The sequence below is a fragment of the Ornithorhynchus anatinus genome, chromosome 10 (genome assembly GCF_004115215.2).
Source record: "Ornithorhynchus anatinus isolate Pmale09 chromosome 10, mOrnAna1.pri.v4, whole genome shotgun sequence".
NCBI classification, from domain to species: domain Eukaryota; kingdom Metazoa; phylum Chordata; class Mammalia; order Monotremata; family Ornithorhynchidae; genus Ornithorhynchus; species Ornithorhynchus anatinus.
Genome location: NC_041737.1, coordinates 15,628,656 through 15,656,638, shown reverse-complemented (window position 1 = coordinate 15,656,638; position 27,983 = coordinate 15,628,656). Strand labels below are relative to the sequence as shown.

Below are 27,983 nucleotides of genomic sequence, written 5' to 3'. Positions count from 1 at the left end.
TTCTTCCAGCCTCCCCAGAGCAATTCCTTCTCTCTGCTGAACCAATCACCTCCTAGCTGCCACATACATTTTCATGGCTCATCATTTTGCTTCTCCAAATTCATTATTCTGATATCTCTGTGATCATCACTTTGAGCTGGCTGGGACGTTAGCTTTGACTCCAAAATGAAGAATGCATTCATTCATTCTTCTCCTTCCTTTCTCAACTCTCCTCCCATTATGTTTTCCCTGTGATTCTCTGCAGCAAATTGGCCCAAATTACCTCTCAAAGATTTGATTGCCCTCTGCTGTCCCCGTACTTGGTTACCATGGTGATATATACATTAATTACATGTCAGGGTAGTTCAGGTGGAGCCAAGTATCTGACCTCATTAGCACCTGGGCAGCAGATGACTCTCCCTTTTTGGGGGTCATTCCTGTTACATTCCTCAGTCTTTGACGAAAGAAATCAAGAAGATTCCAGCCCTTGAATTTACATTATAAAAACTGGTAATTCAGGCTGTAGGAACAATAAAGATATTTGTATTAGCTTGACTGTTAAGTTCTCAGCCTAGACGGAAAGCATCCAGCAAGCCTCCTGACATTAAACATTAACACAGTTTTTTTTAAGTGACCCAGTTCATTTTCATGCCCATAAATGATTAATTAAAATTCCCTTTCAGAACCAATGATATTGCTGGAAGTTTATGACTTAGAATTTGAGCTGTCTTGTAATAAGTTACTCCTAAGCTGGTGAATGGTAAATCCAGGTATTTATTGTTCTTTATGGCCTCTCAGGGAGTTTTAAAGACTTCCCAAGTGACACATGTGTGCTAAGGTCTAACCTCAACGGGAATACAACAAGTATTGCTTGATTTGGTGTATGTCGGCATCAGGCCTTAGCCAACATTATTTTTATGATTTTGGCAGCAAATCCAGCAATGAATTTTTCAACCTGCTTTGAAAATGCCACCATTTGCCAGGGTAACTCATGCCTGGTACCTGAGAACAATTTCAACAAAATTTTGAATATAGTCTTAAGTACAGTTTTGACCGTCATGCTGGCCATGGTGATGTTTTCAATGGGCTGCAATGTGGAAGTAAAGAAATTCCTGGGACATTTAAGAAGACCATGGGGCATAATAGTGGGCTTCCTCTGCCAGTTTGGAATTATGCCCCTCACAGGTTTCATCCTGTCGCTTGCCTTCAACGTCCTGCCTGTGCAGGCAGTGGTGATTATAATCATGGGATGCTGTCCAGGTGGAACAGCTTCTAATATCTTGGCTTACTGGGCAGACGGAGACATGGACTTGAGGTAAGGAAATCAGCTTGGGAATTTGGAAGTCACTCTCTGAATCAATAGGCCCTTGGGTCCGTGAACGTCTAAATACTCTGTATTAATAATCGGCTTTAACTCTGCTTAAGGAAGTAGATTGGGTGGGGTAAATGGATCCCTTAGCAGAAGGGCAGAGCCTCCTCCCGTGGCAAAATATTGCATTTGAATTAGTCTGTGGAGAGACAGTTAATTGCTCTTAATCTCTGGGAGTCAGAGTTTTCAAAAAGAAGTCCTCTTTGGAGACCAAGACGGCAGTTGAGGGAGATTTTATCCTCCGATGAAATCCTCCTCGGCAAGAGTAGGCCTTCAGTCATACTTGTCTGAATCGACCTGGAATCAGAAATGAGGATGGGACTCCAGTGGGTAAGCTAGCAAACATCAAACTCTCACACTGCTTTCTGGGACAATGCCAGTATGTGTAAAATCCCAGGCAAGAATTTGCATGTAATCAGATTTTTAAAATCAAGTTACAGGAGCTTATTTTTTATGATGATTACTACATTCTAAAATAAATAGAAATAGTTTCTTTTTTTCCCACAGAATAGCATAAATTGTAATATTTGTCCAATTCATCATATGCCAGTCAAAACTAGCACTGGGAAAATTAATAGAAATGAGAGGTGGCATTAGAGTGAATAGATGAACAATTACAATGTTGACAGCTTTGAGAAGATGTGACTTCCCCCTCCCGTGCACCAAACTACAGAGCACTGTGGAACACAGAAAAGGAAAGCATTTCTGCCCAGCTGCAGGTGTTAAAGTACAGGAATGTATGCCTCTTCAACTGATAATCCAAACTCTGTATATCATCGGTTACTGTATTCCAAAGAGAGCATTTCACATAGTAGGAATTAGATAGAAAAATGCTTCAGCAGCAACATATAGAACGTTTTATAGAAACTTGCAAAATGCTTATGGGAAAGCAGGGAGTCAGTTACCCTTGACCTCCAATCTCAGATCTGTTACTTTTCCTGAATTCTTGGGCAAAGTATAACATTCATTTTTTCAGTGTCATATTTCTGATGGAACACTACTATCTGGTGTTCTGAGACTTTCTTTGGTGAGGTGCAAAGATTTAAGATGAGAAATTTGGATTTTACTCATCAATTCTCAAAAATCCAGTTATTTCTCTGTGACCTCCCGGGATCTTCAGATTGGAAAAGATCTAGGATATGAATGGTTTAAGGTGTAAATATGTTTGCAAAATAATGCTGGTACTGTTGTCGAAGAAAGATCGCCTAATGGATCCAAGACTCGATTATAATTTCCCAAGAAAAATACCTTGGTTTTGGAAACTACATTTAAATAATACAGCCTGGCAACAGTAAGAAACTAAACATGGAAAGAAATATGTTTAGAAAAAAATAGAGTACACACGGGAGTTCAAAAATGGGGTGATCCTGAACATGTATTCAGATGAGACAGTGACGTACTCAAGTCCACCTAGCCAAAGTTGATGATGGCATCTAAGTGTTTATAACATACCAAGCACTGTACTAAGCACTGGGATACAAGTTAATACAAGCCCTTGATGGAGCCTAAAACCCTCCTATCCTTCCCCAACCCAAGCTTGTCTCTCAGCCACCTCTCCTCTCCACTTTGTTGATCTGAGTGTTTTTTCCCCTAACATTCATTCATTCAATCTTATTATTTGAGCCCTTACTGGGTGCAGAGCACTGTACTAAGCACTTGGGAAAGTACAACACAACAATAAACAGTGACAATCCCTGCCCACAGTGAGCTCCCAGTCAGAGGGGAGGGAAGGGGGAGAGACATCAATACAAATAAAGACATCAATACAAATAAATAAAATTACTGATATATGCATAAGTGCTGTTGATCTGGGAGTGGCGGGAAGAGCAAAGAGAGCAAGTCAGGGCAATGAAGAAAGGAGTGGGAGATGAGGAAGGGTTGGGCTTCATCTGAGATGGCCTCTTGGAGTAGACATGCCTTCAGGAAGGCTTTGAAGCAGGGGAGAGTAATTGCCTGGTGGATTTGAAGAGGGAGGGTGTTCCAGGCCAGAGGCAGGATGTGGTCAGAGGTCGGTGGCAAGATAGGTGAGACTGAGGCACAATGAGGTTAGTACCAGAGAAGTGGAGTATGCAGCCTGGCTGGTAGAAGGAGAGAAGCTACGTGAGGTAGGAGGAGGCAAAGTGATGGAGTGTTTTAAAGCCAATGCTGAGGAGTTATTGCTTGATACGGAGGTGGATAGGCAAGTACTGGAGATTTTTGAGAAGCACGGGTGACATGTCCCAAACATTTCTGTAGAAAGATGATCTGGTCAGCGGAGTGAAGTATGGACTGAAGAGGGGAGAGGCAGGAGATTTGGGGGGAAGGGGAGAGGTGGGAGGGGAGGTCAGTAAGGAGGTGGATGCAGTAATCTAGACGGGATAGGAAGAGTGATTGTATTAATGTGGTAGCGGTTTGGATGGAGAGGAAATGGTGGATTTTATCAATGTTGTGAAGGTGGGATTGAGGATTTAGTGACGGATTGAATATGCGGGTTGAATGAGAGAGAGGAGTCAAGAATAATGACAAAATTGCAGTGTTGTGAGATGGGAAGGATGGTGGTGTCATCTACAGTGACAGAAAAGTTCAGGAAAGGAAAGGGTTTGGGTGGGAAGATAAGGAGCTCTGTTTTGGACATGTTAAATTTGAGATGATGGGAGGACATCCATGAAGAAATGTCTTGAAGGCAGGAGGAGATGTGAGCCTGGAGAGAGAGAGAGAGAGAGATCAGAGAGGAGATGTAGATTTGGGTATCATCTGCATAGAGATGGTAATTGAAGCCAGGGGGAGCGAATGAGTTCCCCAAGGGAATGAGTGTAGAAAGATAAAAGAAGGGGACCAAGAACTGGACCTTGAGGGGGTGAGAGGCAGAGAAGGAGCCCACAAAGGAGACTGAGAATGAATGGCCAGAGAGAAGAGAAGAATGAGGAGAGGACAGAGTCAGTGAAGCCAACACTGTATAACATTTCCAGGAGAAGGGGGTGGTCCACAGTGTCAAAGGCAGATGAGAGGTCGAGGAGGGTAAGGATAATAATATTGGTATTTGTTAAGCGCTTACTATGTGCAGAGCACTGTTCTAAGCGCTGGGGTAGATACAGGGTAATCAGCTTGTTCCACGTGAGGCTCACAGTCTTCATCCCCATTTTACGAGGTCACTGAGGCCCAGAGAAGTGAAGTGACTTGCCCACAGTCCCACAGCTGACAAGTGGCAGAGCTGGGATTCCAACCCATGACCTCTGACTCCCAAGCCCGGGCTCTTTCCATTGAGCCACGCTGCAGAAGCTGTTGGATTTGGCAAGAAGAAGATCATCCATGATCTTTCAGAGGTAGTTTCAGAGGAGTGAAGGGGATGGAAGCCAGATTGGAGGGTGTCCAGGAGAAAATTGGAGGAGAGGAATTTGAGACAGCGGGTGGGAGACAACCAGCTCAAGGAGTTTGGAAAGGAATGGTAGGCGGGAGATAGAGCGATTACTGGAGAGAGCTGTGGGATGAAGGGGGGGTGCTTTTTAGGATGGGGGAGACATAAGGATGTTTGAAGGCAGTGGGGAAGAAGACACTGGGGAGTGGTGAACGGTTGAAGATGTCTGTTAGGGGGGAAAGAAGGAGGGGACGAGAGTTTTTATTAGGTGCAAAAGAATGGGGTCTGATGCACATTTGGGTCAGATGGCATTTGAGAGGAGGCAGGAGATCTCCCCTGGAGATACAGCTGGGAAGGATGGAAAGTTGAAGATGGGGCCGGGAAGAGGAGGTACTGGATAGAGGGAGGGTCGATTTTAGGGAACTCACACCTGATAGTGTTAATTTCCTTAATAAAGTAGATGGTCACGTCACTGGGGACAAAGGGTGGGGGAGGTAGGGGGGACAGAGGGCCTGAGGAAGGAGTTAAATGTCTGGAATGACTGCAGAGGGCAAAAGGGATGGTCATCATTAAGGGAAGAGAAATAGTCTTGCGGGGCAGAGGAGAGGTCAGAGTTAAAGTAAGCAAGGATAAACTTGAAGTGGACAAAGTCACCCTGACATATTGAGATTTCCACCAGCAGCGTTCTGCAGCTCTAGGACAAGAGCGAAGGAGGAGGACTGTACAAGTGAGCCAGGGCAGTGGGTTAGTGGTATGAGAGTGAAATAGGGATGGAGGAGCGAATGAGTTGAGTTCAGTAGAGAGGGTGGTGTTGAAAAGTCTATCTGGTCATCAAGAGTGGGTACATTGAGTATGGAGGCTAAGTGGGGCGTGATGAGTTAAGAATTGGACTACTAGGCACCCCTGCTTACTAGACACCCCCGCTCTAAGGCCTGATTTATATTATAATAATAGTATTTGTTAAGCACTTACTATGTGCCAGGGACTGTACTAAGCACTGGGGAGTTGGACACAGTCCCTGTTCCATGTGGGGCTCACAGTCTCAATCCCCATTTTACAGATAAGGGAAGTGAGGCCCAGAGAAGTGGACTTGACTAAGGTCACAGAGCAGACAATGGTGGATGAGGAATTAGAACCCAAGGCCTTCTGTCTCCCAAGCCCATGGCTCTATCTACTATGCCATGCTGCTTCTCTATTCACCTTGGTGGCCTGGGTCCCAGAATGGGTTGCTCTGGGGAGTCCAAGCTGTATTTAAATAGGTGTCCCAGGTCAGGGATGGAGAGCAAAATGGGCTGGGCCCTAGCTAAGGTTGGGGGAGCAGGGGGATTTTTTTTCTCCCCCAAAAAGAGAGGCCAAACTCTCCAGACTTGTTCTGGAACAGCTCCGGGTTCTCAGTGAGCTTTTCAGCCAACTCAGCTCATAGAGGCTGCCTCAGCTCCCATTGGTTCAACAGTGTGATCCGCTCCTCCAGAACCTGGCTGGTCTTAGTAGATGGTTTCCCATTCTCGTTACTGCTGAAGGAGTAGACCATTCTCAGCCACAGTGGAGTGATATATGTTGACCAGGAAGGCTACCTTCCAACGTTGGTAGGGATACTTGGGGGAAATTTGTCTGGGAGAAGGCAACATCACTGAGAAAGTCTCACAGGTAGTCAGGTGGGGCTTTTGGCAGATCCAGCAACTTTGCAATCAACCTGCTTGCCATCCATTTCAGGGGATTCACTGGGCTCTGGGCGTTTGCAAACCAGTGGCTGCTTTCAAAACTACTTCTTGTATTTCCCATCTTCCCAAAGCCTTTTCTAAAAGAAGAGCGAACCCTCTCCGGATTAACAAATTTTAGGCTGGGATGTCTGCTGCTTTTGTCCTGCAATAGTCCATTGATATATTGTCCTATTTGGAACTGAGCTTCACTGGATTTTTATGCTATTCTTCCCTCCCTCCCCTTTCTATTTATTGCACAGCATAGGATTGGTTATCCTATCGTCTATGCCATTCACAACACAGCAGGCCTGATCTTTGCAATCTGACAAATACAGGAGAAGAACATGGAGCAATATCATATTAAAATTGGGGGAGAGTGAGATTGAATTCTTTAGTAACCCGTTTAGAACATTCAGACTAGAATCTTGCTGGCACTGGAGAGTGTTGGAATACCTTGGGAATTTCTACAGTCCATTTTCTCCCCTTTGTTCTTGAGCTCAATGTCATATTTGAAATAATGTGGCATTTCTTGTAGATGCCTAAGCATTACGTTCCCTTCTTGCCTGCAAGATTTCAGTTTGAAATGTCATTAGAGGCCAGGTGCTTTATCAAGTTTTATGACATTGTGGACATTACTTCCTTAAAAGTTGAAGCTACGGTCACAGCTTCCCATCTTGGCCAGTTTCCTAACTTCAGAAAGCCTCCTTCGAAGATGAAAGATACTTTCAGATAGTGATAATGTTCTTGCCATCGTTTAGGATTCCCTCTCTGAGTTTCTGTACTCTTCAGTAGACCAACAGTTGTGTGAATGGACCATAAACCCTCTTTCATAAAAAGATGACAGAAGACAGGGAACATGTCTACCCACTTGGTTCTACTGTACTCTCCCAAATGCTTAGTACAGTGCTCTTCACACAGTAAGTGCTCAGTAAATACAATTATCTTCAGACTTAGCATCCCACTACTTTGGCATATTTTAGGTGGACCTACAATTCCTGACACAGGCATTTGAAGACTTCCTCCTTCTTACCATTAGGAGAAGCTACAAAAGCTTGACGACGACTTTCTTTCTTTCTTTGTTGTCCATAGTTAGTCCATCTCTAGTAATTTTCATCCAACCTTGTTGGTATCTCTTGCCCGCACCCACGGTCTAATTGGTTGCCAGTTGTGGATCTAAGAAAATACCCACTTGCACTTAATAAAGTTGTATTAAGCGATCACTACTTGTCGAGCACCGGGGTGGATAGAACATAATCAGATCAAACACGGTCCTTCTCTACACAGGGATCACAGTCTAAGAGGGAGCTATAATAAATATCCAATCGCCATTTTATAGATGAGGACACTGAGGCACAGAGAAGAAAAGTGACTTGTCCCAGGTCACCCAGCAGGCAAATGACTGACGCAGCATTAGAATTCGGCCTCAACTCCAATCCTGTACTCTTTATAACTAGCTGGTGCCCCTTGCTCTAACAGCATCTATGATATTGTCACTGCATCTTGCTGTATCTTCATTCTCTAGAAAGTTTGTCAGTCCAGCAATATTGCATCAGGCAATCAGAAGGTCCTAATAACATCCCTGGCAATATTAGGTAGAGGCAGGGGATCGCAGAGACTGGAAACCTTTTTTAGAAATGATTTTATACTACTCCATCGAGTTTTAGCAACCCACTGTGGGTTAACAGCTCTGCTACATTATAGTCTCTAGAAGGTTAATAATAAATTATGGTATTTGTTAAGCGCTTACTATGTGCCAAGCACTGTTTTAAGCACTGGGATAGATACAGAGTAATCAGGTTGTCCCAAGAGGGGCTCACACTTTTAATCCCCATTTTACAGATGAGGTAATTGAGGAACAGGGAAGTTAAGTGACTTGCCCAAGGTCACGCAGCAGACAAGTTGTGGAGGCGGGATTAGAACACAGATCCTCTGGCTCCCAAGCCTGTGCTCCTTCCACAAAACCACGCTGCTTCTCCAAGATAAAGATTAATCGCAAGATTCAACTATATCACTTTTCATGTATCATTTGGCTTTACAGCAGGTAACATCAATTCATGATTACCAACACTACTTTTCACTCCTCAAATAAGATTTTGAAAAATCAGGAGATTTCCATTTCTGAGTGACACCCCCTCTAGACTGTGAGCTCCTTATGGGCAGGGCACGTGTCTACCAATTCTATTGTATTTCACTCTCCCAGTTGCTTAATACAGAGCCCTGCACACAGTAAGCACTCAATAAATAGCATTAATTGATTTTACCATTACCCAGTAGCAGGATTGAAAGAAGAATGGTTAACAGCAGGCATGAAAAACACTTAATGGGTGCCTCTTGTTGAACTGAAATAGAGTTGGCATTTCAAGTGCCCAGCATTTGTTAGAGAGCTGTCCTGTTCAACACAAACGTACTTGCTAATAATTCAAATGCAGTATTTGCTCACTAGCATTTTCTCTATTTCTTAACATTCCACTGGCCACCACATTTCTGGATTCGAGGAGAGAAGGGAAGACATAAAATTAATGCTTGTTACATCTGCCTCTTCCTAACTAGCTGAGAGTCAGGAAAATAAGAAATCGATCAATTGTATTTATTGAGCACTTGCTTTGAGCAGACCACTGTACTGAATGCTTAAGAGAATACAATAAAATAGGGTTGGCAAACCTAATCCCTGACCTCAAGGAGTTTACAGTCTGGTGGATTACTCGCCTCCAAACAGACTCTCAGAACCCAGTCATTCTTCCCTAAGTCAGGCAGTCATTTAATTGTATTTATTGAGTTCTTACTGTGTTCAGAACACTGTACTAAGTGCTTGGGAGAGTGCATTATAACAGACACATTCCCTGCCCTCCATGAGTTTACAGTCAAGAGTGGGAGACAGACATTAATATAAATGAATAAATTACAGATATGTACATAAAAGTGTTTTGGGGCAGGGAGGGGGGATGAATAAAGGAAGCAAGTCAGGGTCAGCAGAAGGAAGCTGAAGAAAAGGAAAGTACTGCCTGGAAAAGCTTAAATGCTTCAGCTTTCTGTGACTTCTCACTCCACCCACAGCAGGAAAGTACTTTTCTTTCTTGCTCATTCTTGTTTTCACTTTCCTTTTGCTCAAACCCAATTGACAACAATTCTCTGGCAACACTTTCCACTTTAGATTTCTTTCTACTTTTCTTTCCAACAATCTTTACTATCCATAATTTCCCTTCCTTTTTTTTTCTTGCCAAAGTTCTGGATTATCTTCCCTATTTCTTTGGGCACCCACAATCTCTCCCACCTTGCCCTCCCATTCTTGACAGCTTCCTCTGTTAGCCACATCCCTCATCTTTCCAGTTCTACCACTTTCTTTCATCTGAACTTCAGGTCCACAGTCAACTCCAAGCTCATAAATGCCTACTTCTCCTTATGTTTCACTTTATACCTTAATCCTCAATCCTACCCTCACCTTGTTCTCTTTCCCGCTCACTTATTTCAGCCTTCACAAGATCCCATCTCCATTCCTGTCTTCCTTCATGCCCCCGCCCCCTTATCCTTTCCCAATACAATTTCACAATCTCACCATCTTCATTCCTTTCTCTTTCACACTCACTGAACTGGACTATATGGAAGTTGAAAAGATAAAAGTTATCAGATTTCACATGTTTCTTAAAGGCATAAATGTTAGCGGCCATGACTTCAAGCTAGAAAAATTGAGCTTGGTAGCTAGAATTTTTATGCCAACTGATTTTTGTAATAGTAGAAAACAGCTTGAACTCATGGAGACAGGACATATTTGCCATTATAGATTGTAATCTCCTTGAGAGCAGGGATCCTGCCTACTACTGGAAAATTATCCCAAGCCCTCTGCAGAGATTAAGAGCTCAAGAAATATTGCTGACTGATTACTAGGAAAACAGCATGGTCTAGTGGAAAGAGCACAGGCCTGGGAGTCAGAGGACATGGGTTCTAATCCTGACTCCACCCCTTGTCCACAGTGTGACCTTAGGCAAATCACTTCACTTCTCTTGGCCTCAGTTACCTCATCTGTCAAATGGGGATTAAGACTGTGAGCCCAATGTGGGACAGAGACTGTGTCTAACCTGATCACCTTGTATCTACCCCAGCGTTTAGAACACTGCTTGGCCCATAGTAAGTGCTTAAATACCAAAATTATTATTATTATTACTGATCCCTCATTTGTTCCTCTTGTCTTGCCCAATAGTCCATGTGATTGATGGCTTTTGTCCAGAAGAGCTTCTAGCCCAATTAGCCATTCCTCCACCAACAACCTGTTTAGACTGTAGGAACCTCAAGGTTGGCAACGAGATAAGAGGTCCGGAGTGACGGAAAAGCATGAATGCACTTATAGATCCTCGAGTTTCGAGGGCCACATTCCTCCATAATGCTTTTCTCCACTTTTCCCTAATTCTGAAACTCTCTCCAGTAGTCATGAGGTAAGCACTTTGATATTTCTAAAGGAACACTTTCTCCCCAACACACAAGAGGCTCATTTGAACGTGACCCTTCAATTGTGCTTCTCTCTCCAAGGAATATTCACTCTTTCCAGAATGTTTATTATTGTCAGATAAAACCAAAGAATAAATTTAAACACTCTCTCTTTCATGGCTCCGTTCTAGAGAGTATTCCCCCCCACCCTCAACCCCACAGCTCCATTTTAGAGAGTATTCACCCTACCCTCAACCCCACAGCAGTTATGTACATATCGGCAATGAATTTTAATGTCTGTCTTTACTCTAGACTGTAAGCCTCTTGTGGAAAAGGACCATGTCTAGCACTTCTGTTGTACTCTCCCAGACATTTAGTACAGTGCTCTGCATACAATAAAACCTCAAAAAGTATCACTGATTGATTGATTTCTCCCATATCTTATTCTAATGCTCTTTTCTGAAGCTCAAACCATCATGACAATCAAGGTGCCTTCACTTATCATTCAAGTCTCCTAAGTCAATTTCTACCCAGAATCTTCCAGGTTCAAGGCACCATATAAGTGTTTTCTGATTCTTTTCCTTTTTTGCCTGCAATTAGTCCCAGGTACTTTTTAAAATATCAGTCCCTAGCTTCCAACCTTCTATAATATAACCGTGAAGGGAAGGCAAGTGTAGCTGCTGACACTGGGCATATGTGGGGGTATCTCACTCCCAAGGGAGCAGTAAAGATGCTCTCCCCCACGGTTCCCTCAACCACGGTCCCCATCTTGTCAGTATGGGGAAGGAGAAGATCCACCATGTTGATTCCATCTCCAGCCCCTCTTCGACTCCAATGGGTGGGACAAGCTAGCCCAAAAAGCTATGAAGGCAAACTTAGGTGTCTCTCTCCCTCAGTGCTACATTGGAATAGGACAGTGGCCCCTATTCCATCCCCCTGCCCCAAACCCCTAACCCCAGAGTGGGTGCTTGTGCCTCTCTAATATTTCAAAGAGACAAAGGTGAGAATAATTTGTAATCCAATTATCTTGAAATAAAAATCTAAAGGCATAATTGAGGTTTGGATTCCCCCAAAGAGAGTGAGGAGGCCAAGGAGCATCAACTCATCTACTTGTTGTGCTCTCTCCCAACTAGAGAGAACCTGAGCCGTGAACAGTGAGAAAAATAGATCCCTTTAGGGATTGCAGAAGAGAGGAGATTGGGATTACCTTGGTCCCACTTGGGCTTCAGAAGGAGCTGCGGGCACACTCCTGGAGAGGTTCACCTCCATTTCTGGGCTATACCAGGGGGCGCAAGGACAACGTGGGACTACTGTCATAGAAGCCCATTGGTATTTCTTTCCTTATATGTGAAGAGGGAGCTGCTAATGCATTTCGGGCTCAATCCAATCTTCTACTTTAATTTCAAGGAGAAACATGAAGGAATTCTCAATAGAAGGGAGTGGCTGAACTGTGAATTTGTCAATTTCCTTGCAGCATCAGTATGACAACATGTTCAACTCTGTTGGCCATGGGAATGATGCCTCTTTGTCTCTTTGTTTATACCAAAATGTGGACAGTTGGCGGCTCAATCATCATCCCTTACTCCAGTATAGGTGAGTGACTTTCGCCTGCCACCCTAGTGTTTTCTTTTTCCTTTTTCAGCTTTCCCTTCTACCTTTTCCCTAGTGCTCAGGTTGGCACAGATGCTAACTCTTAGTGGCTCTACTGTAATCGGATTCAAAGGAACACAACAGGATTTGGTCACTAAAATTTAGCATTCCAGTAGAGCCCAGCTCATTAGGAAAGTACCAGGTGACTCAGAGACAAATGATCACTTCCTTTTGGACGTCTCCTGGTTGGCTGGTGGTTAGACTAGATTGAGAGGTTAGACTAGATTGAGAGTCGATGGTCAGGATTATGGACATCCCGGCCCTCGATAACTCTATCCAGCTAAAATCCTTCCGGCTTCCCGGAGGCCAGTCGAGAAAAGATGTAAGTGTAGCTTGGTCCAAGGTGCCATGCTTACTGTCATTAATGTCAGTTCTGCAAACTCGTCTTCACCACAACTAAGACTCAGCAACTTCCATGACTCCAGGAAGGCGAGCTATACAGTACATTGCAAACTACATGGCAGTAATAATATTATTAATTAATCCACTTTTCCCACCTATTCTGCTTCAAGGTCATTTATTTGGATTAATTTGATTTGATAGTGACTAGAAATCATTAGCACATGAAGATCAGATTCCTCCAGTACATGTAAATACTCATCCTAATCTGAGTTCATTCCCCAGTAAGTTATTAGCATTTACTAAATTAGTAAAATTCATTAATATGTATTTCATTCATTTATTCAATAGTATTTATTGAGCACTTACTATGTGCAGAGCACTGAACTGAGTTCTTGGAATGTACAGTTCAGCAACCGATAGAGACAATCCCTGCCCAGTAACGGACATTTGGCAAATAAAATAATAATTAATAATTATGGTGCTTGTTAAGCACTTACTGTGTGCCAAGCTCTGTTCTATGTGCCGAGTTAGATACAAGTTAATGGGGTCTGACAGTCCCTGTCCCACATAGAGCTCAGGCTCTTAATCCCCATTTTACAGATGGGGGAACTGAGACTCAGAGAAGTGAAATGACTTGCTCAAGGTCACATAGCAGACATGTGGCAGAGTGGGACTAGAACTCAGGTCCATTTGACTCCTGGGCTCATGCCCTATCTGCTAAGGCACACTGCTTTTCAAAAGGCTCAAACACTGGGGGCTAAGGACAGATAGTTTTATTAACTTTGAGATAAAGCTGCACTCCCATGGCTTGCTGCATAGACTTGGGAAGAGAACTCTACTTAAACTTGATGTCTGGAAAAAAATGACTTTTTATGGTATTTAAGCATTTATTACGTGCACTGTACTAAGCACTGGGGTAGAAACAAGCTAATCAGCTTGGACACAGTCCAAGTCCATATAGAGAAGCAGCGTGGCTTAGTGGAAAGAGCCCGGATGTGGGAGTCAGAGGTTGTGGGTTCTATTCCTGACTCCCCCACTTGTCAGTCGTGTGACTTTGGGCAAGTCACTTAACTTCTCTGTGCCTCAGTTCCCTTCATCTGTAAAATGGGGATCAAGACTGTGAGCCCCAAGTGGGACAACCTGATAACCTTGTATCTATCCCATCTCTTAGAACAGTAATTGGCACATATTAAGTGCTTAACAAATGTCATCATTATTATTATTATTACTATATGGGACTCACAGCCATAAACCCCAGTTTACAGATAGGCACAGAGAAGGTAAGTGACTTACCCAACGTTACACACCAGACAAATGATGGAGCCGAGATTAGAACCCAGATCCTTCTGGCTACCAGATTCATGCTTGATCCACTAGACTACACTCCTTCTCAACAGCTGCTATTATAAACTCATCACACATGTCAAGAAGCACAGTTGGGTTTTGATAATCCCTCTTGAAAGGATTTGGAAGACCACAAAGCAAGAAGCCTTTCTATGCCTCTGACCAAATATATTATCTAATGATAATTATGGTATTTTTTAAAGTGCTTACTATGTACCAAGCGCTGTGCTGAATACTGGGGTACATACAATATAACCAGTTCCCACATGGGACTCACAGTTTAAGTAGGAGGGAAAAAAGTTACTCCAGTTTTACTATTTTTAATGTCCATTATTTTAAAACTTTTGAACAAAGAAGTCTTTAAATAAAATGCAAAAACATGCCCCTTTCACCAAAGCAGTAAATGAAATATGGAAAAATCAATTTTTTATTTTGCATGCCCAGTTGAGTGCCCTATCTTCAAAGAATGTCACTATATGAGAAATAATACCTTTTGAACATAGAACACACACCCGATCCATTTTTCCTACCTATTCTGTTTCAAGGTCAAATTATTTGAATTAATCTGATCTGAGAGTGACTAGAAATCATTGGCACATGAAGATCAGATATCTCCAGTATGTGTAAATAATCATTGCAATCTCAGTTCATTCATTTTCCCCACCAGTAAGTTATTAGCATTGACTAAATTAGTAAAATTCATTGACAGATATGTATTTGGCAAATAATATTTGTCTCAGAAAACAGTACTGCCTTTTGGAAAGAGCACACACCCAGGAGTAAAAAGACCTGGGTTCTAATTCTTGCTCCCGCCACTTTATTGGGGATGACCTTGGGCAAGTTCACTTACCTTCTCTGTGCTTGTGTCCTCTGCAGTAAAATGAGGATTCAATATCTGTTCTACCTCCTACTTAGACTGTGATTCTGGTACTAGTATCCAACCTATCTTTTATATATCCAAAAGCTTAGTTCAGTTCTTAGCTCCAAGCAAGTGTTAAAAAAAATCACAATTATTATCAAAACAAAGGGAAAAGAGGATGAGGTGAGAACTTATCTTCTCTTAAACCTACGAATAATTGCTGAAAGTCGGAGCTGTGACACAAGGGACAATGTAGAAGCAACTGACAATATACTTTGCTTCCAGACTGATAGAGGATTGAATCATCATCAAAGACCACTCAGTACCTTTAATCAGGGTGGCACTTTATCACTTATTCCTAGAGACAGGGGAATGAATCCTTACAATTTTAATGTTTTGCATTTCCATAAATAATCAGTTAAGCCTTAGTAACAAATAGTTTATTTAGGAGGATTATATACAGTCAATTCTTTTGCAAACCCTCAGACCGTTTACTCAAAAGTCAGACCTTTGTTACAAGGTTTTAACATATTTCATTTATTATGTTGACTAGTTTTTATTAATTTGCACTTGGATCCATACCCTTTAGACATTTTATCTGCATCCCACCTTGGCCCCAAAGCACTTATGTACCATCCCCATCGGCATCATCAATGATATTTTTGCACTTACTAAGAGCAGAGCTCTGTACTAAGTTCATGGGAGAGTAGAGTACAGACTTGATAGACATGTTGCCTGTCCACAGTGAGTTTTCAGTCTAGAGGGAGAGACAGACATTAATATGAATGTATTATAAATTATATATTTATAAGTTGAAAGTTTATTTCTGATTTTCTCCCAAAGAGCATTTCCAGTGATGACCATCTCATTGCCATGACCTGGAAAAAAAATAGCCATCCCATAAAGGAGATATCTATAATATTTTGCTTCTCTAAGAACTCTAATTATTTTTACCCCATTTTCTGATAACCCATTTGCAAGAATATGCAAGATGATGCATAGACAGAAACTCATATCTAGGCAAATGTTTCAAACCGAGTAGGCTAAATTGTGTCCAATAATTTGTCAAACATTAGAGAATGTATTTTGTCTGCAAAAATAGACAAATTGTTAGATTTTGTTAAAAGGTACTCGGTAATTCAAGTTCTGGAAAGTTTGTATAGAGATGAATAACAAATGTAGATTTTTACCTTAGACAAATAAATCAATATATATTTTTTACCAATAACTCAATTTTTCCTGATCTACAGTCACTGGCTATTAAACATTTAGTAAAACACATCAAAATGTCAATAGATTTTGATGCATTTTCTATCTCATTCTGAATTACATACAATCATGCAGGCTTTTCTTTAATCTCTCCCCATCCAAGTGGCTCTCTTGTATACATACAAACTGTCCAATCTTAGGGGAGTTAGGGGTCTTCTAGTCAGGTACCTAAGAATATGGCCCCATCAATTAGACTTAAATAGTGACTAAATACCTGAAAAAGTAATGGAAATTGATTTTATGAGGTACTCTAAATTAGTTTAAATTCACCTTTTTTCAGTGAGTTGTTTTGATTTGCAGGCTCTGCCAAAATAATCCACAATTTACTGCCATTTTTAAAAATACATTTGTATGTATGATCTCCAATTCTAAGATTCTGTCTTTTTCAAATGCTCCGGAGTCCAATGCCCCTGAAGCATTACACAACTTCAATCATATAACTGAAGCCCATTAAAAAAAAAAAAAAATAGGGGAGATGACAAGATCTTTTAATAGCTGGCATAGCTTATGGTCAGTTTCTGGGATAAACTTCCATTTTTTTCTGTTTCACACACTTTAATCCATTCCTGTTCAAATCTACCAGTGTATTCCTCGAGGGATACACACCCAAATCCGTCACCCTGTGCTTCTGAACTTCCTGCAGCTCCTCTAGATGTGAGGTCATTGTGGGCAGGGAACATGTCTACCAACTTGGATATAGTATACTCTACCAAGTGCTTAGTAAAGTGCACCGCACACAATAAGTGCTCAGTAAGTTACTGACATAGTATTTATTGACCCTTTTGATGGAAAACTTCAGGAACAGATCATGTCTCTAGGCACACAACCACTTACTAGATGTTTCCAGTGATATCTGCAGGAATCATGATGCTGAATCTAAAAAAGCAGCACATTCTGGCCTTTGTCATTTGATTTTTAAAAATAGCATATTCTAGGAATATGAAAGATTATTCAGCACTTTGTATGAAAACTATTTTTTGAATCCCCAAAACACCCTTTTCTATATCTGTTCTATATGTGTACCTACTTTAGCTACCATTTCTGCTTTACTAATGTATTAAAGATTTTTTTTTTAACTTTCCCTCAAATCTCAATTATACATTCTTTTGAGCATGCATTACAGGAATTCAATTTCTTAATCTGTTTTATAACTCATGTAAAACTTTCCTGTGCCCTTCAAATCTCTCTCTATCTTCAAAATCTCCACTAACTTCCTGTAAAATTCTGTCCTTTCTATTTCTCTTGGCTGCAATCTCGAAAGAATCACTATCTTCTTCCAAATTAACAACAAAATATTGTACAATTCCTTTATCTCGTTCTGTTACAAGATTCCATAGTTTGAAAATAGTTACCGGTAAGTGACCTAAGTATTTCCCTCCAAAAATTTCTAGAATTCAGGTTCAATTTTTAAATGTATTGTAAATATGTGATAATAAAATAGACTTCAAGCAAACCCTCCACTTTAGATTCACTATCAACTTTTAATTCCAATCTGTACTATTTCCTTTTTTTCTTATCAACTATTGGCATCTTTTCTAGTATAGATTTCCTAAATTTATCTTAAATTGATTATATATGCTGTTACTTTTGGATTCCTGTATTACTTTTTCTATTACAAAAATAAATAAAAATCAAGATTTTGTTGAAGTGATTTTTTTCCCCCCAAATATGAACCCTCTTTATAAAGAGCAATTCTTACTGCGTGTTTGACGTTTCATTTTGTTACACACTAGATTGACAAGTTTGCTTATTCTCTGTACTACAGATGGGGCTTTTACAAAGGGCTTTGTTTTATTTTATTTTATTTTAATTGATTTCTTCAATTGAAAGGTTACCACAGAGTTGGAAATGATATTTTACAAACACTATTCTCCTTAGTAAATTAAAAAAAAATCAACCTTGTAATTTCTAGTTTATCAGGTTAGGGTTATTCATTGCAGGATTTGTTAAAACTCCTAAGTAATAACTGTGGTATTTGTTAAGTACTTACTATGTGCCAGGGACTGTACTAAGCACTGGGGTAGACACGAGGTAATCGAGTTGGACCCTAAAATATGAGCTGCTTTCCTTGCTATAGTTGATGTCACCCAGAATTCTCTTTTCCCCTTCTCCCACTTAAAAATAAATCAAACTCTTGTTAAGAACATTCCAGCCATAAGTAGCATTTTCAGCCCATTTCAAAGTCTGAGCTGCATCTTTTTTTTAACTGAACTGTATTTTTTTTCCCCCAATTACTAGTGGGGTCTTTGTTAGCATCACAATTAAGCCTTGACTAATCCATTTAATAGTTCATTCATATGGTTAACCGAAATACAAGTTATCACCTCACTTGATCAGCTCTTCTGCTGGCCCTCACTGCACTTCCAGACTCTGAAATGTTCCTCAAGGTTTATAACCCTAACGCTCAACATTGTAGGATTCCCAACTCACTTGTAGTATTTTCTGTCCTTGAATGCCCTTCCTCTTCATATCTGACAATTACTCTCCCCACCTTCAAAGACTTATTGAAGACACACCTCCTCCAAGAGGCCTTGCCTGACAAAACCCTCGACTTCCTCTTCTCCCACACCCTGCTACATCACCCTAATTTGCTCCCTTTATTCACCCCTCCCTCAATCCCAGAGCACATATGTAAATATCTGTAATTTATTTATATTGTCTGTCTCCCCTTCTAGACTGTGAGATCACTGTGGGTAGGGAATGTGTCTACCAACTTTGTTATATCATGCTCTCCCTAGTGCTCAGTATAGTGCTCTGCACAAAGCACTCAATAAATACTATTAATTTTTTACTCAATTGGCTCTAATTCAAGTAAATGCTCTGTTCCTTTCAGGTATTTCCTTGGTAGCCCTAATCGTCCCTGTTTCTTTGGGAATCTATGTCAACAGCAAATGGCCTGAGAAAGCCAAGATCATACTTAAGGTAAGACTCCACTGCTATCTCAAGTAGCAACAGTGAAAAGTGCCATTATCCCCACTACAGTCTCTGTACAGTAAATTTCCTGTGGACAGGGAACCTCTTTACCAGCTCTATTGTATTGCACTCTCCCAAGCGCTTAGTACAGTGCTGTGCACATAGTAAATGCTCTAAATGTACCACTGATTGAATTTCATTCCGTGAGGGCCCTAGAAGTCCTGAGAGTACATCCCATCCTTCACCATCTATACCATTTCACCCATGTCTTTATTTTTCCCTAGGCTTCCCTAAATTACCAACTATTATTAACTAAAGCAGAGTCTGAAACCTAAGGAAGCAGCATGGTGTAGTGGATAGAGCACAGGCCTGGGAGTCAGAAGGACATGGGTTCTAATCCCGGCTCTGCCACGTCTGCTGTGTGACCTTGGGCAAGTAACTTCACTTCCCTGGGCCTCAGTTCCCTTATCTATAATGGGGATTGAGACTGTGAGTCCTACATAGAACAGGGACTGTGTCCAACTCAATTTGTTTGGATCCACCCCAGACCTTAGTAGAATGGTGACACATAGTAAGCGCTTGAATACCACAATATTACTATTATTATTACTTCCCTTATCAACTAATATGCCTTTTATAGATGGAGGACAGACCAACTGTAGAGGGATCAGATGAGTCTACCTCATTTGGTTAGAATGGAGGACAAATAATTGTAGTATTTGTTGAGTACTTACTATGTGCCAGGGGCTGTACCAAGCACTGGGATAGATACAAGGAAATTGAGTTGGACCCTAAATTTTGCGCATCTTTCCTTGCTCTATTTAGATGTCACCCAGAATTCTCTCTTACTGCTTCTCACTTTTAAGAATAAATCAAACTACTGTTAAAAACAATAGGAATGCAGGAGAGAAGAACAAAGGTGGGGAAGAGAGAAATAGTATCTGTTCTGATGCCAAAACTTTTATCAGATCAGCTAATTGGGAATAAAGTGAGCCTTTAGCTTTTCCCAGCCCCTGCAAGGTTATCGTCATTGGCTCAAGTGCTAATTAGATGTGCCAATGACCAAAATTCCAGGAAAGAGGAAGAGGAACATGGAGAATTGAAAAGTGAAGTCTAAATAACTTGGCCCTGATTCCCATCCTCTTTCTTAAAAATGAATGTCAGCTTTAGCTTCCAAATCTTCAGTAAAATGCTGAATTCACTCTATCTCAGGTAAGGCAGCCCAGTCCCACTCTTAGCACCTAGAGTTTACTTCTGTGCATCCTCTAGGTTAAGTGCAGAACAAATAGAACTAACCCATTGAACTTTCATGATCTTCAGCTGGCCCTTCCTGTGAAATGATATTTAAAATGGACTGGGTTAAGGATTAAAGATTTGTATTTTTTTATCTGTATTTGAAGATAAACCATCCAGCTACCTTGCTAAACCAATTTAAAAATGCAATACAAACCACTCCACTACCTAGTTTTCCAACTGGAATGACACACAAAGATTCCCTCTTTTTTATTTTTACTGCATGCCTCTTGGGTGCTTGCCTCTTAAGGAGGAAGGGTGCAGGCTGTTCTTCTGTCAGCCACATTGCATGAGGTGGCGAAATGAGAGGTTCTCACCTGCAGAGCCCAGTCACCACGAATGGTAGAAAGATCCTAAATTTTAGAGTTTTCCAGGAAATATTTGGGACCAAAATGAGATGCAACATTCTCCTCAATAATAATAATGGTATATAAGAGCTTATAATGTGCCAGGCACTGTACTAAGCACTGGGCAGGATACAAGAAAATCAGGTTGGACAACAGTCCTCGTCCTGCATACGGCTCACGGTCTTTGATCCCCATTTTACAGATAAGGTAACTGAGGCACAGAAAAGTGAATTGCCCAAGGTCAAACAGCAGACAAGTGGTGGAACTGGGATCAGAACCCATGACTTTCTGACTCCCAGGCCTGTGTTCTATCCACTACCCCACTTGAATACACTTACTCTTCTCATTCATTCAGCTTTCTCTTTTCAGAGGGCCATGATCTGTACTGATCTGTTGCCAAATTGTACTGTCCAAGTGCTTAGTACAGTGCTCTGCATAAACTAAGCACTCAGTAAATACGTTTTATTGAGTGAATAAGTATATGTACTGGGCCCAGCTCCTATTTCTATCAGTATTACTCATGATAATTGGTCTCCATGAAGCACTTCTATAAACAGAGAGTACTACTGATCCTGTCCTAAGAGGAAACTGAGTCTTAAGAAGAGGTCACAAAAGAGAGAGTATAATAGTACTTGAGTTAGGACAGCTAATCCCAGACCAACGTGAGAGCAAAAACAACCCACTACTTTATCTTGTTGCACTGCTTTGCATGAATATCCCTTAACAAACTGTGCAACTGTATAACATGTCCATTCAAACGATACTAAGGAATCTGAAAAGAAAAAACAAATCACTCCGTGGCCAAAAGAGAATGCTAGTAACAGTTAAAAATAGGGTCAATATAATAATAATGATGATGGCATTTAAGCGCTTACTATGTGTCAAGCGCTGTTCTAAGCACTGGGGTAGATACAAGGTAATCAGGTTGTCCAACATGGGGCTCACCATCTTCATCCCCATTTCACAGATGAGGGAACTGAGGCCCAGAGAAGTTAAGTGACTTGCCCAAAGTCACATTGACAAGTGGCATATTCTGGACTTGAGGAAGTTGTCAGAGCTCCTTGCAATTGGATCCAGCAACAGTGTATCCCTGATAATATGTGATTGACAAAAAAAAACAACATTAGCTACAAGCCTGAATTTTTTTGAAAAAATCTATGGTTATGCAATATATATATAAAATTTTAAAGCACTCAGTCCAGTCTAAAACTATAAAAATGTTTTGCAGAGTAAACAGACTTTTTGAGAAGTACTGAGTCAAGACCCATTCACTAATCCTAAAATGCAAACAATACTTAAAACTAAACACACTGTTTATTGACTAAAGGATCGACACATCAAGCCCAGGTTAATGAATTTGCTTGGGGTCTGTTCTGCGTATACTGAACATTGCACACCCAACCCACCCCTCTTTCTTTCAGATTGGTTCCATTGTGGGTGCAGTCCTCATTGTGCTCATAGCTGTGGTCGGAGGAATATTATACAAGGGTTCCTGGACGATTGCTCCCAATCTGTGGATCATAGGAACGATATTCCCAGCTGCCGGCTACACTCTGGGTTTTCTTCTGGCTCGGATAGCTGGTCAGCCTTGGTACAGGTACAAGTTCCTTGGTGACTTAGAACACACAGATGTCTTTGAATTACCTTCTATAGTTTGTCTGCAGGATAAAATGATGGTTCCTTAGAACAAGTCACTGAGTTCTCCCACCCAGGTCAAGAAGCCCTGACTTTGGGAGGACTGGCATATCATTTCCCCTCCTATTATATCACCACTTTATTTTTCATGCAATCTAACTTTTCCAAAGGGTCTTCCTGAAAAAATAGTTCAATTTAAGGATTTTCTCTTGCCAAGAGTAGATGGGACCTCGATGATGGAGGAATTGGATAGGTGATGAGTTGCGGTATTTATGAAACTTGGCACACAAAGGGAGGAAAACATTCCTCCAGTCCACTCTCACCGGGGTAGAAATGGGTGGGGGTGGAGGGGAGAGAGCAGGGCCATCCCTAGGATAGGGTCAGTTTGGGGATTGCCTGGGCCCTGCCCCAGTGGGGTCACACCCCAGGGAACTGTCACTGCTGCGGAAGAATGTGGCAGTTGGAATGGGGTATAAAGGAGTAAGACCAGCTCTTCAGGAACAACCCCATCTGTTCTCAACCTGCTAACTCACATGATGGCAGCTCTCCAGAGTCCCACACACTGGGGTGGTAGATCCCGACCTAGGACAGAGGCCCTTGGACTGTCTAGAGTCTGTGAGAGGGAGTTAGAATCCCTCCCCTGAGGGAGGCTACCACTCGGCAAGATGTCCTGGAACTTGCACTCTAACGCCCTCCCATCATTAGGTGCATTCCTAAGAAGAAAGCAGGAATAATAATAATAATGATGGTATTTAAGTGCTTACTATGTGCCAAGCACTGTTCTAAGCACTGGGGTAGATAGAAGGTAATCAGATTGTCCCAAGTGAGGCTCATAGTCTTAATCCCGGCTCTGACACTTGTCAGCTGTGTGACTGTGGGCAAGTCACTTAACTTCTCTGTGCCTCAGTTACCTCATCTGTAAAATGGGGATTCATTTTACATTCATTCATTCAATAGTATTTATTGAGCGCTTACTGTGTGCAGAGTACTGTACTAAGCGTTTGGAATGAACAAGTCGGCAACAGATAGAGACAGTCCCTGCCGTTTGACGGGCTTACAGTCTAATCGGGGGAGACAGACATACAAGAACAATGGCAATAAATAGAGTCAAGGGGAAGAACATCTCGTAATGAGCCTCACGTGGGATAACCTGATTACCCTGTATCTCCCCCAGCACTCAGAACAGTGCTCTGCCCATAGTAAGAGTTTAAATACCAACATCATTATTATTATTATTAATCTCCATTTTCCAGATGAGGTAACTGAGACACAGAGAAGTCAAGTGACTTGTCCAAGGTCACACAGCAGACAAGTGGCGGAGTTAGGATTAGAACCCACGTCCTCTGACTCCCAAGCCTGCGCTCTTGCCACTAAGCCATGCTGCTTCTCTAAGCAGGGTTCAGGTACAGTGGGGTTTTGAGGAATGGAGGAGATAGACCAAGAGGCCAGACTACACCCTCAGAAGAGTTCAGAAGAGAAGAACCAATTGAAGGAGGGAGTTGCCTCTCATGTGTTGCCACTCATTATTGCCAGACATGTTGCCCTTCCTGGTAGTGCTCATTCCTTGGAAAGTGAACTCCATCTTAGTTAAAGAGGGGACAAGAATTCAGTGCTAGCTTTTCAAGTAGAAAAGATCAACTGGTTAACTGGGTAAAGAAGACGTTCAAGTACTTAGGACAGGACAGTGATCCTCAGGAAGTAAACGCTCAAACATCAATTATTGATTGATTGAAGGAGTTGGATCAATTCAGTGCTAGACCGCTCTGTTCCTTACTAACTGTAATTCCTTCAGAATACTGAGACCCTGATATGTTAACATTTTAAAATTACTTTCAGATGCCGTACTGTGGCTTTTGAAACGGGATTGCAGAATGCTCAGCTGTGTTCAACAATAGTTCAACTCTCCTTCACCCCTGAACAGCTTAATCAGATGTTTACCTTTCCACTCATCTACAGCATTTTCCAGATAATCTTTCCAGCAATATTCTTAGGATGTAAGTTATACTGTAATCGTTTTCAATTACTGTAGTCTTCTGTCAGAAACTGGGAGTTGTTACTCCATTTGTAGCTTTTAGAAGTGCTTGCCTAAAGTTTGGGAAGTTGACCAAAAAAAAAAAATCACGGTCACAAAGGATGTGGGCAGGGCAAACATGGGATTGCTTTTCTCTGAAACATCTGTCACCTGCTGAAAGCATTCACTGTAGGTGGAATGTGGAGAGTCCAAAGCAAACAAAACAGCATTGCCTACCAGTGGACAGTAAGCATTTGGAATGCTTTCCCACAGGAAGTTTTTCCAAGTAGAAAGTATGAACGAGTTAACCGATTCAAGAATATGTTCAAGTGCTTTGAACAGTGCTCCACAGACAGTAAATGCTCATATACCATTTATTGATTGATTGAAGGAGTTGGCTAAATTCAAGAAGGAGACGACCATAATAGGTTGGAAGCATAATAGGGCAAAGAACAAAGCCCTGGGAGTTGGAGGACTTGGGTTCTATTCCCCGCTCTTCCAAATGCCCGCTGTGTGACCTTGGGCAACTGACAACTTCTCTGTGCCTCCATTCCCTTATCTGCAAAATGACGATTCAAGACCTGTTCTCCCTCCTAGTTGGGCTGTGAGCCCTATGTGGGACCTGAAGCCCTTGTCTCTAACGCAGCATCTAGTATAGTGCTTGCCACATTGTAAGTGCTTAAGAAATATCACAGTTATTGTTAGAAGGAGAACAGGTAGAGATATTAAAGGAAAGGTTAGGTTGAAGAGGCCCAAGAAGAGTCACATGATATATATAATGATGCTCAGTCTATTGTGGAACAGTTATAGGGAAAGCCATCCTTAACCTTGATGATGGGAATCCTTAAATGACTCTTTAAGAGAAACAGCGTGGCTCAGTGGAAAGAGCATGGGCTTGGGACTCAGAGGGCTTGAGTTCTAATCCCAGTTCCACCACTTGTCAGCTGTGTGACCTTGGTCAGGTCACTTAACTTCTCTGTGCCTCAGTTACCTCATTTGTAAAATGGGTATTCAGACTGTGAGCACCCCGTGGATTGCCTTGTATCTCCCAGTGCTTAGAATAGTGCTTGACACATAATAAGTGCTTAACAAATACCATTATTATTATTATTATTTAGGGGGAAAATACTGGAAATAAAGAATGGGCCATTGTTTCAAACCCAGTGTGGTATTTCTTATGTTCTCATACTGGGACTAGGTGAATAAAGGAACACCTGGAATCAGAGCACCTGGATTCTGGGTTCCAATACTGACTCTGCCACTTGCCTTAGGCAAGTCACCTAACTTCTCTGGCATCAGTTTCCTCAACTGTAAAATGGGGATTCAATATCTGTTCCTCTTCCTGTTTAGGCTGAGCCTCATGTGGGTCAGGGATTGTGTCTACCCTAATTAATCTGCCCTAATTAACTTAGACTAGTCCTTGACACATAGTAAGCACTTAAATACCATAGTAATTGTTTCTCCTGATCATGGGAAAATGAAAAGAGGTAACATTTTTCACAACATCCTTTCTGTTTCTGTGAAAAGACTCCTTTTTTCTCAGTAAGCTCAATTGAGACTCTTAAGCAAAATGTGAATGATTTTTCAAGCACATCCACTCTCTGAGGTCCCTAGAGTTTCTGAAAGCTGGAAGCAGGCTAGTGCTTAAGCCACAGAGGACTATCTGGCTTTTACTTCATCAATACCATAGAAGTGTTATGTTGACAGCTTTATATGCATCATCTACATTTATAATATATTAAGGGTATTTTTTAAATCAGTATTTTAATAGGAAGGGTAATAGAAAGAAGAAAGTGTTGAACTATGGAGTATGTTTATTAAAATGCCCAAAAGAACAGCTTCTTCATATTTGAATCCAGTATATGTTCCAATAGTCCATAATCAAACTAGGTGAAAGAATGTGCCAACCAACAGAGGCCCTGAGGACAATGAAAAACATGATGAAAGTTAGCCAGTTATTGCTCAAAATCTAAAATGAAGAGGAAAATGGAGAGTGGAATTTACTGAGAACTGTGTATTGACTACAAAGTGCTTGGGAGAGTACTGTGAAAAAGAGTTGATATAGATGTTCCCTTAGAGAGGGAGAAAAAAAAAAGATTCTCATAGAAAAGAATCCAATAATCCAACAAGATTTATAGAGTCAAAGTAAAAAAACTTTCACATGCTTAACTTCCAGGGCAAACTATCTGCCAAAGGTGCCCAAATTTCCCCAGTGCTCAAAAATTAAATACCTTGCTTTCTTTGGAGAAAAGAGCACCATATGCCTTGAACTTTGGCAAATGTTATTTACTTTTATGTGCATTTATCTTAATAGCTGGAAGTGCTTATATCTTGATCTGGTAAGAAAATTGGTACAAGATGGACAAGATGGATACGTGGGAGGGCCACAAATCGTAGTCTATCCTGAGCCCCGCTGAAGCTTGACTTTATCATTTTAAATTACTGAACGATAGTCACCGCTTCTGAGGGTTTTACCCCTAAGGTAACAGTCGAAGGTGGTGAAAATAGAAAGATAAGGCTCATGATATGTATTTGTACAGTTGCAGCTACATATATTTGTAAGCAAGCACACACATACACACCCACTCCCCCATCAGGTAACCTTTTAAGGGGTTCTGAGATCTAACATAAGCCCTTTATTTTAAATGTCTGCACCTCCACCCCCCGGACTCTAAGCTCCTTGTAGGCAGAGAAGATGTTTATTAACTTAATTCCTCCGTACATTAAGTGCTCTGGATGCATTAGGCAACCAATAAATATTGATTGATTGCCTGGGAAGATGGTTGGAGGGAAAGAATTTGTCCTTTTATAAAAACTCAGCCATATGCTAACTTGTTTCTTGTCTTTTATAGTCTATCAGGTGCACAAGAAATTCAAAAAAAGCAATCCCAAATTGCAGGAAGACCAGGGCAATGAAACCACACCAAAATCATTACCCTCGAATGTGAACAGCGCCTTCCAACAAGATGAAAATTAGATTTCATGTGCACACAGCAGGTCATATCTGAGGATTTCTCTTCATCTTTAGTTTCTTGGTAAAAGACTGATTTTGGTGAAATATTAGACCAGAAAAAATTTCAATTTAAATCGAATCTGCACTCTACTCGTTACAAGCCTTCACCAAAGCAAAGAAGGTTGTCATCTTAAAAGGGCAATGCTCATTTAATCAAATAATTAACACCTTCCCAGTCTAGCATGACAAACAACTTCATTCCACCAATTCTGAAATTTGGATCACCCAACTATTTGGAAGAGCAAAATATGAATGAAGAGATGTGACGCCAAGATGGATATTCAGGTGACCTGAAAGTTACTGTGCGGAATTCTCCTCCAGTGAAGCTCTCTGGGTTCCTCAGCTCCCGGGATGACATATGTTTGTATCTGAAGAGTTGTGCAATATATCATTATTTTTGGAAAGTTACTAAGCTTTGCTCTAGTGTACTAATCATGATATTTGTTAAGCGCTTACAATGTGCCAAACACTGCACTAAGCACTGGGGCAAATACAAGATAATCAAA

General features: G+C 41.3%; 1 protein-coding gene and 1 long non-coding RNA gene across 2 annotated transcripts in view; one reads left to right on the top strand and one right to left on the bottom strand.

Moving 5' to 3' along the window:
* Positions 1-737: 737 nt before the first annotated feature.
* LOC114814544 overlaps positions 738-27,983 on the bottom strand; it is a 35,306-nt gene continuing 8,060 nt past the window's right edge. Inside the window, exon 2 of the long non-coding RNA XR_005660499.1 lies at positions 738-1,645. This is a non-coding gene — a long non-coding RNA (uncharacterized LOC114814544). The remainder of the gene's footprint in view (positions 1,646-27,983) is intronic.
* Positions 881-27,983, top strand: SLC10A2 (solute carrier family 10 member 2). Its single transcript, XM_001513315.4, has 6 exons — positions 881-1,294; positions 12,276-12,394; positions 19,099-19,187; positions 22,240-22,415; positions 24,290-24,447; positions 27,317-27,983. The coding sequence occupies exons 1-6, from the start codon at positions 897-899 to the stop codon at positions 27,439-27,441; spliced, it is 1,065 nt and encodes a 354-aa protein (XP_001513365.2). The 5' UTR covers positions 881-896; the 3' UTR covers positions 27,442-27,983.